The 12,828-nt window shown below is 52.6% G+C and overlaps 1 protein-coding gene across 1 annotated transcript in view; it reads left to right on the top strand.

The window, feature by feature from the left end:
* CDH23 (cadherin related 23) overlaps positions 1 to 12,828 on the top strand; it is a 128,953-nt gene that overhangs the window by 87,718 nt on the left and 28,407 nt on the right. The window contains exons 14-33 of the mRNA XM_042862897.1: positions 80 to 144; positions 261 to 498; positions 592 to 697; positions 802 to 929; positions 1,935 to 2,007; positions 2,190 to 2,306; positions 3,330 to 3,442; positions 4,364 to 4,471; positions 5,343 to 5,532; positions 6,238 to 6,383; positions 6,609 to 6,828; positions 6,985 to 7,137; positions 7,633 to 7,746; positions 8,217 to 8,365; positions 9,523 to 9,583; positions 9,663 to 9,811; positions 11,114 to 11,249; positions 11,340 to 11,728; positions 11,816 to 11,917; positions 12,591 to 12,593. Of these exons, the coding sequence (XP_042718831.1) occupies positions 80 to 144; positions 261 to 498; positions 592 to 697; positions 802 to 929; positions 1,935 to 2,007; positions 2,190 to 2,306; positions 3,330 to 3,442; positions 4,364 to 4,471; positions 5,343 to 5,532; positions 6,238 to 6,383; positions 6,609 to 6,828; positions 6,985 to 7,137; positions 7,633 to 7,746; positions 8,217 to 8,365; positions 9,523 to 9,583; positions 9,663 to 9,811; positions 11,114 to 11,249; positions 11,340 to 11,728; positions 11,816 to 11,917; positions 12,591 to 12,593 (2,760 nt within the window). The remainder of the gene's footprint in view (positions 1 to 79; positions 145 to 260; positions 499 to 591; positions 698 to 801; positions 930 to 1,934; positions 2,008 to 2,189; positions 2,307 to 3,329; positions 3,443 to 4,363; positions 4,472 to 5,342; positions 5,533 to 6,237; positions 6,384 to 6,608; positions 6,829 to 6,984; positions 7,138 to 7,632; positions 7,747 to 8,216; positions 8,366 to 9,522; positions 9,584 to 9,662; positions 9,812 to 11,113; positions 11,250 to 11,339; positions 11,729 to 11,815; positions 11,918 to 12,590; positions 12,594 to 12,828) is intronic.

The raw sequence follows: 12,828 nt of genomic DNA, 5'->3' as shown, positions 1-12,828 counted from the left end.
GAGTTGTGATGGGTTCACTGGTGTGTGCAATTCCCAGAAGTAGCATTATTTGTTAACTAAATTTCGATTTTTTTTTCAGGCAACTGACAATGATGTGGGCAGCTATGGGAAAGTCAGTTATTTCTTCAGCGATGACCCCGATCGGTAGGTGTGGTTGAACCACTGGGGTAAGGGTGCTTATCCAAAATTTGGAGACTAACATCTCACCATCTCCAGCATGTGGTCACCGAGGTTTTCACCCCTTTCCTGTCCCTCCCCAGTTTTTCACTGGACAAGGACACGGGTGTGATCCTGCTGATAGCCCGACTGGACTTTGAGACCATGCAGCGCTACACGCTGACTGTCATTGCACGGGATGGTGGCGGCGAGGAGACAGCAGGGCGCATCAGGATCAACGTCCTGGATGTCAATGACAACGTGCCCACCTTCCAGAAGGAGGCATACCTGGGGGCATTGCGAGAGAACGAGCCCTCTGTCACCCAGGTGGTCCGGCTCCGGGTGAGGGACAGCCGGGGCCAAGTCCCCATTCAGCACCACTCCCTGCATGGCCAGTGCAGCATCTGTGCTCACCTTTCTCTTCTGTCTATGTAGGCATCTGATGAGGACTCCCCTCCAAACAACCAGATCACCTACAGCATCGTGCAGGCATCTGCCTTCCGCGAGTACTTTGACATCACGGTGTCAGAAGGATATGGAGGTAAGCGCTGCTGTTGAGAGAGATGACAAGAGGACAGCAGGTTGGGTGGTGACAACAGGATGTCCCCCACTTTGTGCTGAGCCTCCCACCTTACATCCTTTCAGTGATAAGTGTGAATCACCCCCTCGACTATGAGCAGATAGCCAATGGGGTCATATACCTGACCGTGATGGCCAAGGACGCTGGTAACCCACCACTCAACAGTACTGTCCCCGTCACCATCGAGGTGTTTGTAAGTACAATGCGAACCTGATGATGGGGACAGATGGCAGGTGGAGCTGGGGCATCACCTCAGCCCCCACTGAGCAATGTGAACACACCTGCCTTTTACAATAGAAAGAAAACGAGAAGGAGGTGTTTGACAACAGCACTTCGGGAAAAAAGAGGCATGAAAAGGCAGAACAAGAGCTAGTGGGAAGGGAGGCAATTTTTTTTCCTCCTTTGCTTGTTGGTTTTTAATAAAGAAGTCAAACTCGCCTTGTAGATCTCCCATTAGGGGACAATACGCTTTGTAGAGGGAGCTGCCGAGTCAGAACTAATAGTGCGCGGCGCCGAGATCCAGGGAAATATCACTGCTAATAAGCTGCCGCTGCGCTCACTGCCACTGCTGTCCTCACTGGGGCGATGAGCCGGCAACAGGAAGCGTGCAAAGGATGGGGGTCTGCAGAAATCTGTAAAGCTGATGATGGAGTGCATGGGGTCTGGTTGGGCATTTCTCCCCCACCACTGGCTTTGCCCTGTGACAGTCACCCCATGCTCCACGAGGATGGATGCAGTTTCCACATTGCCCTCGGAGAAGGCACAGGGAATGCTGAGTGATGCTCCAGCTGATTACAGACCACTTGCTTCCCGAAATGGGAGCAGAGGATGGCAATTCAATTACGGTGCAGTAGGCATCACTGGTACGTGAAATTGCCTTGAATATCCAGTTTGGTGGCAGCAGGAGCAGCTGAGCCTACTGGCCCATCAGCAGCCTCCATGAAGAAAATGTCTCTGGAACAGCCCCAGGAAAGTGACAAAATCCACACAGTGCTTTAATGTCCTGGTTGCTCCACCATTCCCTTTATGGGCTATTAGGTTTGGTGTTTAGACCCCCTCTACCCTTAGCCCTAATCCCACCTTCCTTACACTGTTGCCTTGAGTTGGCCATGTGATACAAGCGCCTGTATCTGCACTGTACCTCTTCACCCACAGTGCCTTTGTCCCAGCCAGCCTCTTGCCTTTCTTTTTGCTGTAGGATGAGAATGACAACCCACCGACCTTCAGCAAGCCTTCCTACGTGATAGCCATCATGGAGGACATCATGGCAGGTATGAAATACAGCTTCTTCTCTAGCCATTCTGGAGGGCCCTGGGGGTCACATAGTCACCTGGGAATCCCACAGCTATCCTGGGGTACACGAATGTTTGTTGGGGAGGCGAGGAGCCAAGTCCTTGAGCCAATGAGCAGTGGGGCAGGTGCCTCCTCCAACCCTCATTTCTGCCCCTGCAAGGTGCTACCGTGCTGTTCCTCAATGCCACAGACTTGGACCGGTCCAGGGAGTATGGGCAGGAGTCAATCATCTACTCCCTGGAGGGCTCCTCTCATTTTCGGATCAACGCTCGCTCGGGTGAGCCTTCATCCACACACTAATTCTTTTCCATTCAGTCTAGTCCCTTTTTTCCCCAGTTTTCTTCCCTATTGTTTTTCCCCTTTCACTCTTCCTTCCTCCTTCCCCTTAGCCTGCTTATGGAAAACACGATGTAAGGGAGTCACCAAATTTCAGTCCCCAAGGTTGATCACTGTGAAACTTTTGGGAGAGGCCCCAGCAGAAGGTTGTGATGCTTGAGGAAAGGCTGGCAGTTTGACTGCAAGGGCTTATTTTAGCTCAGGAGATGCTGTCTGCCCTTCCTCGCTGACATCTTTTTGGTTCATTAAGGGCAGGAATGCTGACAAAGCAGCAAATACTGCAGAGAGAACCTCCTCTTTTCCATATGGCACCTGCAAGAAAAGAGGCACATGGGTGCTTGGAAGGGAGGAAAAGGATGATAGTGTAACCTGGGGTGGTGGAGAAGCTAGTCCTATCTGTGAGACATCCAAACTCCCTGTACCTGTTCTGTGAGGATGTGCTGTCCTTTGGGTGCAAGTCTGTGGACAGGAGACATCCATCATTACAACATCTGTGCGCTTAAACCACTTTTCCTGTGATTAATTTTTTTCAGTACAGGGATTAGTTGGTGCCGTGAGAGTTTGGAGTCAGACATATTTTAAGAAGACCTTTAGCCTTACAAATTTTCCTTGCTTAGATTAGTTTTTCCTCTCCAGTTCTTGCTCTTCCCATGAAAGAGCTCTTCCCATGGCACAACAGCACCTCCATACACAGCAAGGCACACCTTATAGCTCAGGCCCTGAGTGAGAAACAGGCAGTTTGCTCGTTCAGGGGAACAAAGCAGCTTACAGCCTCCAGAAGGGTAGGAGAGCATGGTTATTTCTTACATTTCTGGCTGTAGACCCCTTCCAGGAAACCCTCGCCATCTATGTGAAGCTGAATCAGTCTCCATTTGAAGTAACTCTGTTTTCACCAGTTCCCCAAGCTACAGGTGGTAAGTCACCGTATGTCCTCCCTCATCTCTCTCATCCTTTTTGTCTGCAGGAGAGATCACGACGACATCCTTGCTGGACCGGGAGGCCAAATCTGAATATATCCTCATTGTTAGAGCAGTGGATGGGGGTGTGGGTCACCATCAGAAGACAGGCATTGCCATGGTGAGCATGGCCCCAGGGCCCCTTGCTTGGAGGGCACATGGAGCACACTGTAGTGTCTGCCCATCACTCCGGGCTGCTTCCCGCTGCAGAATGACTCTTCAGAGTGGGAGGACCTGGAAATCAGGCTCCCTTTCCTAGCAAGCCATTTGTCACAGAGCCACTTGACCTTCCTGTGCTTTGTGTGTCCATCCCTTGGCACGGGCACAGCTGCAGGTACCCATTCCTCCCACAGCATGGCTCCCTTTATTAGTGCTTCTCAAGAAAACACTTGGTCAGAGAGCTTGCAGGAGCACTTAGCTGTTCCTGATGACTGCTATTCACACACTGCCTGCATCAAGGATTTCCAACTGCTTTTTATTCTTGGGCTCCTTGGAAGGTACTAGCAGAGGTGCAGGCAAATTGAATCCTCCTGGCAATGGCTTTGCCTCGCCCCTCACTGGCCTACCATCATTTGAAACCTTTTCATGGAAGTCTTTGGAAATATGAGGCCAGAAGCCAAGGATCCATCTCCTGTGGCCTAATGTTGGTTGGAAGGTTTAATGCCTTTGGGTCCTCTCTCTCCTGGGATGCTTTGTTGGGTTGCAGAAGAGATGTCCCATGCAACAGCAAAGTACTGTGGTAGTGCCAAAGAGCTCCCCAGAATAACTGTCATTGGTACTGAGGTTCATTGGAAGGTGTGGGATCCAGAAAGGCTGTAACTAGAGGTTGCAGCCCTGGCTAGGCAAATGCACAGCTTGCGGGGTGGTGGGCTCCTATTTGGAGCTGCAGATGAGAGGATGTTCTGTCAGTAGCTTCACTGAAAGGCCAAAAAAAAAAAAAAAAAAAAAAAGGATTTCTGCAACACATTGCAATTAGAACAAAAAAAATCCACCCAGGTCCTCACATGGACCTGCCAGCAGCTGAGCCTGTTTTCTCCTGCAGGTGAACATCACGCTGCTGGACATCAATGACAACTACCCCACCTGGAAGGATGCGCCCTACTTTATCAACCTGGTGGAAATGACCCCCCCGAATTCAGACGTCACCACGGTACGTGTGCAGAGAGGCAGCTTCAGGCAGCCTCCTCCCACCTGCCCAGCCTTCCTCCCTTATGCCTGCAGTAAGCCTTACAGAAGTTGGTTCAAAAGGTTCCTCCTTGCTGCCCATCCCATGTGTTCCTCCTCTCCACTGGGATTCTTTATTGTTTTAGCAATTGTGTGGGTTTTGGCCAAGTTCTCCTTTTCTTAGCCTCGCTTGCGACCTCCTTCAAGGACCTCTCTGAAAGACATTGATTTACAGCCTTTCAAATCCCGCTGGTGAAATAAAAGAGAAGGAGAGCAAGAGGCTTGCACTCCATCACACTGGGAGAAAAATGACGGGCACGAAACAGAAAATAAATGAGAGGAAAGTGAGGAGAATCCACAAAGCTGTTTAACAGGGAAGGCTGCAAGAGAAAGCTGGCGCAAAAAGGAAGAAAGGTTCAGCAGGAGAGCAGGAGGTGGCAAGGTTTGCAGCGGTGACTCACAGCCCCCAGCCCCACTTTGGAGGACCTGCGTGGGTCCCACCGTGCTTCTCCCACACTCCTCCTCCAGAGAGTGGCAGATAGCTTCTGTAGAAGCTGAGAAGTCCTCTTGCATCACCATCCAAATTAGTTGCTGGGAAAGTAATTGCTGTGCAACCCATAGGATGGAAATTCAGCTGGAACAGAAAGAGCCAGGGAAGATACAAGTGAAGTTGTTCTGGGCTTTGAGTATATGTAAATGCCCCCTGTAATTAAAAACATTACAGGAGGCACTAAATGTCCAGGGAAGGAGAACGCCACCAGTGGAGGCTCAGCCACTATAACAGACAGCAGTGAATCTCCACCTGAGATATTCTTGTTTTTACTCCCGTCTCTCAGCTCCATTTGTTGCCATTTCAGGTGGTGGCTGTAGATCCGGACCTGGGGGAGAACGGCACGGTGGTGTACAGCATCCGCCCCCCCAACAAGTTCTACAGCCTCAACAGCACTTCTGGCAAGATCCGCACCTCCGGCGTCCAGCTGGACCGTGAGAACCCCAACCCACAGGAGGCTGAGCTGATGCGGAGGATTGTGGTGTCGGTCACCGACTGTAAGCTGGAGTCATGGGAGGACATCAGTGTTTGATTCAGGGAGTGGAGCCAGCTGGTCTTTGAGACCTGGCACTTGAGCCTGAGGCATGCTGCAGAGCTGGGGCCACTACCTTACTGGGCACACACAGAAAGGGGTGGGCATGAGCTTCCTCTTCCAGAGGCTGGAAGAGGACAGCAACACTGCTGCCTGTATGCAATGTATGCTTAGGCTTCATAGGTCTATTGCAGTTTAGGGATGCTTTTAAAGCTGAGGCTGTGGAGCTTGTAGGGCTGGCAAGATGTCATGGCTGTAGGCCGCCATCAGTAGCTAGGGAAGCCAGCTGAGCAGGTAAGGGAGATAGAGTTGGTCACGTGATTATGTTTTGGGGTGTTGTTTTTTTTTTTTTAATTTTCTGAGAACAGTATTTTACAGAGTCATTTTCAGGAAAAGAAAAAAGGTTAATTAGGATAAATTCCCCACTGTCCAGCTGGTGTCCTGGAAGCACATTTAGCCTTAACTCTGCCCCTTCCTGGGTTTGTGCTGTAACATCCCATCCAAGCTGGCATAAGGAAAGGTATAAGGACAGATGTATGCTGCTACTGTCGTCACCCACGTGCACGGCCAGACCCTGCATGCTTCCAGGGAGAGTTTTCTCTGCTTGGGAACAATGCATTCTCCCAAGGGGCTGTAGGCATTAACCTTGGCCCCCATCCTATTCCTGCAGGTGGGCGGCCACCCCTGCGAGCCACGAGCAGTGCCACAGTGTTTGTCAACCTGCTGGATCTGAATGACAATGATCCCACTTTCCAAAACTTGCCCTTCGTTGCTGAGATATCTGAGGGTCTTCCTGCTGGCACCTCTGTTTTCCAGGTGAGCTCATCCCACCAGTGCTGGAGAATGTCATCATTTCCACCATGAATGGAGATGTCCATGGGAACCTGTGTTGTCTTCACACAGCATGGTACCCGCAAGGAGAATAACTTGAAGCTCTGTTGTTTCAACCTGAGGTTTCTGGGAACAGAGCTTGGGGTGTTGTCACTCAGGAGATGATTGGAGTCACTGTGCTTACCCCTCCCTCCATCCTATCCACATCAGGTGCTGGCCATCGACCTGGACGAGGGCCCCAACGGGTGGGTGACGTATCGCATGCAGGTGGGGATGCCCCGTATGGACTTCCTCATCAACAGCACCAGCGGGCTCATCATCTCCACTACCGTGCTGGACCGGGAGAGGATCGCTGAGTACTACCTGCGTGTGGTGGCCAGCGATGCTGGCACGCCCTCCAAGAGCTCCACCAGCACCCTCACTGTTAAAGGTGGGCACATCAGGTCCTCTCCAGTCCCCAGATGTCTAAATTTCCATAGGCAGCAAGGGATTCTACAGGGTCCTCAGAACAGCCACGGGTATTCTGGGGAGATGGGCAGAGAAGGAGGGCAGCCCTGGAGGCACTCATCTCCATTCCCTCTTGCAGTGCTGGATGTGAACGATGAGAGCCCCACCTTCTTCCCAGCCATCTACAACGTGTCATTGCCTGAGAATGTGGCCCGGGACTTCAAAGTGGTCCGACTCAACTGCACAGATGCTGACGTGGGACTGAATGCTGAGCTCAGCTACTTCATCACAGGTACAGCTGCTGACCCCATCTCACTCAGCTGGGGAGCTTTGCATCCTGACTATGTTTTTCCAGACTGCCTTGCAGGGGGATCTGGGTGTCTTTTCCAAGGATGCTTTCCATTCTGGCCATCAGCATAGGGAGCAGGTACACCTTCTGGGAAAGGTACAGCTTTTGGGACACAATGCCAACATGATGAGAGAAAGATTGTTTGAGTCTCGCCAGTGCTCATCGTCAGTGCTGCCGATCCCAAAACTTGTGTGGTATCGCCCTCTGCTGCACGGCCCTGCTCTAGCTCCCCTCTTGGCTCCCGCTGGGCTGGGATTCAGGAACCCTTAGCCCTAAATACACCCTGTCATTAAACCCACGAGATGCAGCATCTGCATAATTTATCTCAGGGCCTCCTGTAGCACCACGTATCCAGGGGCTGCATCTGGTCTCTGTTGATTTTCATCCGTGGAACTGCACTGGTGACAACAACATTCTGGTCCCTGTCCTTTGCTGCAGGTGGGAACCAGGATGGCAAATTCAGCGTCGGCTTCAGGGATGGGGTGGTTAGGACAGTCGTGAGCCTGGACAGGGAGACGGTGGCATCGTATGCACTGATCCTGGAGGCCATCGGTGAGAGCTCCTCCCTGTTTCTGTGAAAGCTTTGAGCTGCCTGTGTTTGATTTGGGCATCCCACAGCTGCTTTTGTGGACAGCCACTTCACCCCTTGTCTGGTCCCATCCCAGGGCTTTCCTTTCCCAATCTGTCCCAGCACTGCAGCATTGCTTCCATGCTGCTGGGCTTCTGCTCAGTGGTTGCCAATTCATCCCAAGCCACCTGGCATAGGCAGAGGGCACCAAATGCATCTTGTCCATCATCCCTAGAGCTTTAAAGTGATGTGCCTGCCTGCAGAAGGCTTCGACGTCCCTTCTGAGCAGAAAAAAAAAGTAGCCTGCTCAGAAATTTTGGGATCACAGCCCTACAGGTTCCACGTTGATGCAGAAGGGATGCTGCCCCATGCTTACCCCCTACCTCTAGCCCCCCACCCCCCTGTGTGAAGAGCCAGGGATGACCAAACCCCAGCCCTGCTTTCTCCCCCACAGACAACGGCCCCACCGGGAACCGCCGCACTGGGACCGCCACTGTTTATGTCACTGTCCTGGATGTCAATGATAACCGGCCCATCTTCCTTCAGAGCAGCTATGAAGCTAGTGTACCTGAGGACATCCCAGCCGCCAGCAGCATCGTGCAGGCACGTGACTTCTCAACACCAGTCTGTTCCCTGTGAATGCATGGTGAGAGTGTCAGGGAGAAAAAAGCAAGGACAGGGAGCCTCATGGGACTTTAGTAAGAAATTCACTCCACTTATTCATAAGATGAGACAAGCACTTGTGCTTGTGAGGCCCCTTGGGTGGCTGTCTCCCAGAAGGAACTGAGGGCAGGGATTTCCAGGATTGAATTGGAAGGGACCTCAAAGCCCATCTGGCCCCAATTCCTGCCATGGATTGGTTGCCCCCACCACATCAGGGCTCCATCCATCATCTTGGGCACCTCCAGGGATGGAGCACCCACAGCCAGTAGGTGCCAGTGCACTCACCGCCCTCTGAGTTGGTTCTGAGAGAGCTGTGGGTCTGCTTGTGTCGTCCCCATCCCAGGGTAGGAAGGCTTGGGTAGGCAGCAGCCAGGTCAAATGTGCAAAAAAAAAGGTTTCCAAAGGCACTAGCTAAATGTTTTTAATTGCTGATCGGAAACTATGAGGTGGAGGTGAGCAGGGTGGAAAGCAAGATACTGCATCAGAGCAGAGAAGCATCGCTCACTGGCTGTGTGACGCAGGATGAAACCACGGCCAGCAAATGGCACAAGAGCTGTGCAGCCCAGAAGTTGAGAGCTGCACCCTAGGCTCACGCATCTGGGGCCATGGTGGTACCCGTGACCCCGGGTACCCTGATGGACCCAACTGTCCCTAGGAGGAGGCCCTTGCTGCAGCAGGGTGACCAAAGCTGCCCTCATTCTGGCATTTGCTAAGCACACACTGTTTAACTTAGTGACTTGAAGTTCATTAGGGTAATTTCTTCAGGGATTTTTTCACTCACCTGGGGGTGGCTCGGATCCCTATGGGGAAGCATATCCTTGGGCAGAGAGCTGCACTGTCGCATGGAGACACCAGAGGGGACCGTTGTGCTAGATTTCCCAGGAGCTCCATGTCATTTGCACAGTGCATAGTAGCCCAGAGCTGCTCAGCTGGATAGGCCACCCAGTGCACTCAGGAAGAAGCAAACTCCTATTTGGACTCTCAGCTTGTAATGCAGAGATGATGAGGGCAGGGTAACCTGCTTCACCTCGCAGATGACAGCTGGGCAGGGTGGAAGGATCTGCAAGCTTCACCTCTGCTTTTCTTTCCTCATGAAGGTGAAAGCTACAGATGCAGACGAGGGCGTGAATGGGAGAGTGTGGTACAGGATCGTTAAGGGTAAGGCCAGGTTCACATGGGCACTCCACTCCAGAGGCTGGCACCACCTGCATGACCACTCTGCCTTCCTCACCCCCAGGGAATGAGCACAACAACTTTCGGATCAACCCCAGCAGCGGGCTGCTGATGCGTGGCGTGCGGCCCCTGGACCGTGAACAGAACTCCTCTCACGTCCTGGAGGTGGAAGCCTACAACACAGAGCATGGCCCCATGAGGAGCTCTGTGCGGGTATGTGCCCAGAATAAGGCAGCTTGTAGGGATGCTGCATCAGACAGCTGTAATTTCCAGCCCTCGCTGAGCAGAGGCAGGCGTGCAGGAAGCCCAAGAGACCTGGAAACGCTGACGGAAAGTCTCTGTGGGTGGAGAAGAAGAGGGTTTGGGTTTTTTGTTTTTTCTTTTTTTCCTGTGACATTTGGGTGCGCTCAGGCTGCATGCTGAAAACCACACAGTCAAGCATCTATTTAATTAAGAGGGGACTAATGTAATCATCTTCAGCAGTGATACAGCAACTTCCTTCCTTCAGGAGGGTTTCCCATGAACCCTGATCTGCCACACCATCCCTCCAGTCCCATCGCCTTTATTTTTAGAACCACCAATCTGTTGGGGGGCTCCAGCAGAGTGTTATGTGCCCACAGCCCCCATAGGAAAGCAGGAGGAGAAAGGCTGTCCCTGGGGGAAGGTGGGAAAATACAGCCTGACCCGCGGGCTGTGAGGTTTGCACAGTTCACATGGAGCCATCGGCGCTCCCACACTGCGGGTTTCCAGCAGTGAGATCTGGGGCTGAGGATCCCAAAGAGGGATTAAGACTGAGCTATACCTGCCTGTCACCAGAGAAGGATGGATCCCTCATAACACTGCTCCAGTGCAGCAGATGAATGCCAGAAAATGCATTTAGAATCATTCAGATTGGAAAATCCCTCTCAGGTATCAGTGCTCTTTTGGAGGATAAGTGTGTCCTAATATCCAACCTGAACCTCCCCTGGCACAACCTGAGGCTGTCATCTCTCATCCTATCACTGTTACCTGGGAGCAGAAGCCAACCCCCACCTCATCACCACCTCCTTTCAGGAGCTTTAGAGTGGGATGAGGTCTCCCCTGCACCTCCTCTTCTCCAGGCTGACCCATTCCAGCTCTCTCAGCTGCTCCCCATAGGACACGTGCTCCGGATTTCTCACAGCTTCACTGCCCTTCTCTGGATGTGCTCCAGGTCCTCCATGCATGCAAGGCCATCCTTGTACATGCAAACAGATGACAAGCGTTAGCAGCAATGAGACATCTTGGGAACATATTTGTGATCTGAGACGAGTTTTCAGTGCTGTTAGCTGCTGCCATGCTGCTGCTGTCTTCTTGGGACTGCAGAGGATGGGTTCCACCACAGGAGGAAAGGGATACGGGGATTTAGTGCTCCTCCCAATTCATGACCCACGTTTGCATTCCTCTGCGAAAGCTCAGGGGGTTCAGGCCATCAAAACAGCAGCCAGTAGCCATTCCCATTGGCTGAGTTCTCTCTCATGTTCTCGGGGCCTGCAGGTGATCGTGTACGTGGAGGATGTGAATGATGAGGTGCCAGTGTTCACCCAGCGGCAGTACAACCGCCTGGGGCTGCGCGAGACGGCCGGCATTGGCACCTCAGTGGCCGTGGTGCGGGCCACGGACAGGGACACAGGTAGGGTCTGGCTGGGCTGCAGCCCTGTGGGCTGGGCTTGGTGTCCTGCCTCATTGGAATGCTGAGTGCCCTGGTTGTGCTCTTCCCCAGGGAACGGCGGCTTGGTCAGCTACCAAATCCTGTCGGGCGCCGAAGGGAAGTTTGAGATTGATGAGAGCACAGGTCTCATCACCACCATCGACTACCTGGACTATGAGACCAAGACGAGCTACCTGATGAATGTCTCAGCCACAGACCAGGCTCCACCCAACAACCAGGGCTTCTGCAGCGTGTACGTCAGCCTGCTGAATGAGCTGGATGAGGCCGTGCAATTCTCCAACAGCAGCTATGAGGCTGTCATCATGGAGAACATCCCGCTGGGATCCGAGGTGCTCCGTGTCCAGGCCCGCTCCATCGACAACCTCAACCAGATCACCTACAAGTTTGATCCCAACACCAACGCCCAGGCGCTCTCTCTCTTCAAAATCAACGGCATCACTGTAAGCAGGCGCGGTGCTGTCCTTTGGGCTGGGCTGTCCCCAGTGCCTTGGGGCTGCTGGGGGGACATGACTCTTGGCCATTGGCAGGGGGTGATCACGGTGAAAGGCCAAGTGGATCGGGAGAAGGGAGATTTCTACACCTTGACGGTGGTGGCCGATGATGGAGGGCCAAAGGTCGACTCCACGGTGGTGAGTGGCTCCTCTCCCCTCCTTTGGCCAGGTTATCACACAGGTTCTTCATAATGCTGTAATCATGTTGGCTCTTTTTGTGCAAGATCTGCTGGGTCTGGCAGACCCATTTCCACCCAAAAAACAGGTTCTGAAAACCCAGATATGGGGGAAATCCTGCATTTGCATAAGCACAGACAGCTGAGTTTTAGCTTCTGTGTGTCACAGGATCAGACTTCTCATAACACATAAAACAAAACAAAAGAAAACAAAACAAAAGACATTAAAACACAGCCCTGTAGACTTTACAGATCACTTACCAAAATACACCGGTTCTCAGGTAGGTAAAACTTGGTTGGGGGAGCTTGAAATACTTTGCAGTGCTGAAGGGCAGTGTTATATTTGGCAGTTTCAGGGGCAGCTGAGTGGGGCGATTTGCATCTCCCTGCCGCAGAGGGTGGCTCTGTGGGCAGGGATAAAAGTGTGCTGGTTTGGGCCAGGTGGGCCCCACAGGAGTTTCAGAGCTGGAGGCATGCTCTGCATTCCAAGACCCCATATCTTGGGGCACCTGCTGCCTCTGAAGGCAGTGCTGGAGGAAAGAGGTGGTGAGGGGAGACCCTGCCCTGGTGGGCTGGGATGCTCCATATCCTACTAACTTGTTTTTTTGTTGTTTTCTCTGCTTCTCCTCCCACAGAAGGTAAGCACATGTGCCACACCACCATCACTGTCGGTGGCAGGACCTGTCCCAAGCACCAAGCTGCAGGTGGCATCTGCAGAGGAGCAGCTGCAGAATTCACCAGGCTCTCCCTGAATCTGATTCACCAACAACCACAGCAGCTCCATTCAGCCCCGCCACACCTGTGGCCGAAGGAAGCCATAAATAGAGTCCCGGGAACAGAACTGCTCTTCCTCTCCCACTCATGCAGATCTTC

The sequence above is a fragment of the Lagopus leucura genome, unplaced genomic scaffold, assembly GCF_019238085.1.
Source record: "Lagopus leucura isolate 7727_CA_CO unplaced genomic scaffold, USGS_WTPT01 Super-Scaffold_739, whole genome shotgun sequence".
Taxonomy (NCBI): domain Eukaryota; kingdom Metazoa; phylum Chordata; class Aves; order Galliformes; family Phasianidae; genus Lagopus; species Lagopus leucura.
Note: the sequence above shows the minus strand (reverse complement) of the source record. Positions and strands in the feature narration are given on the sequence as shown.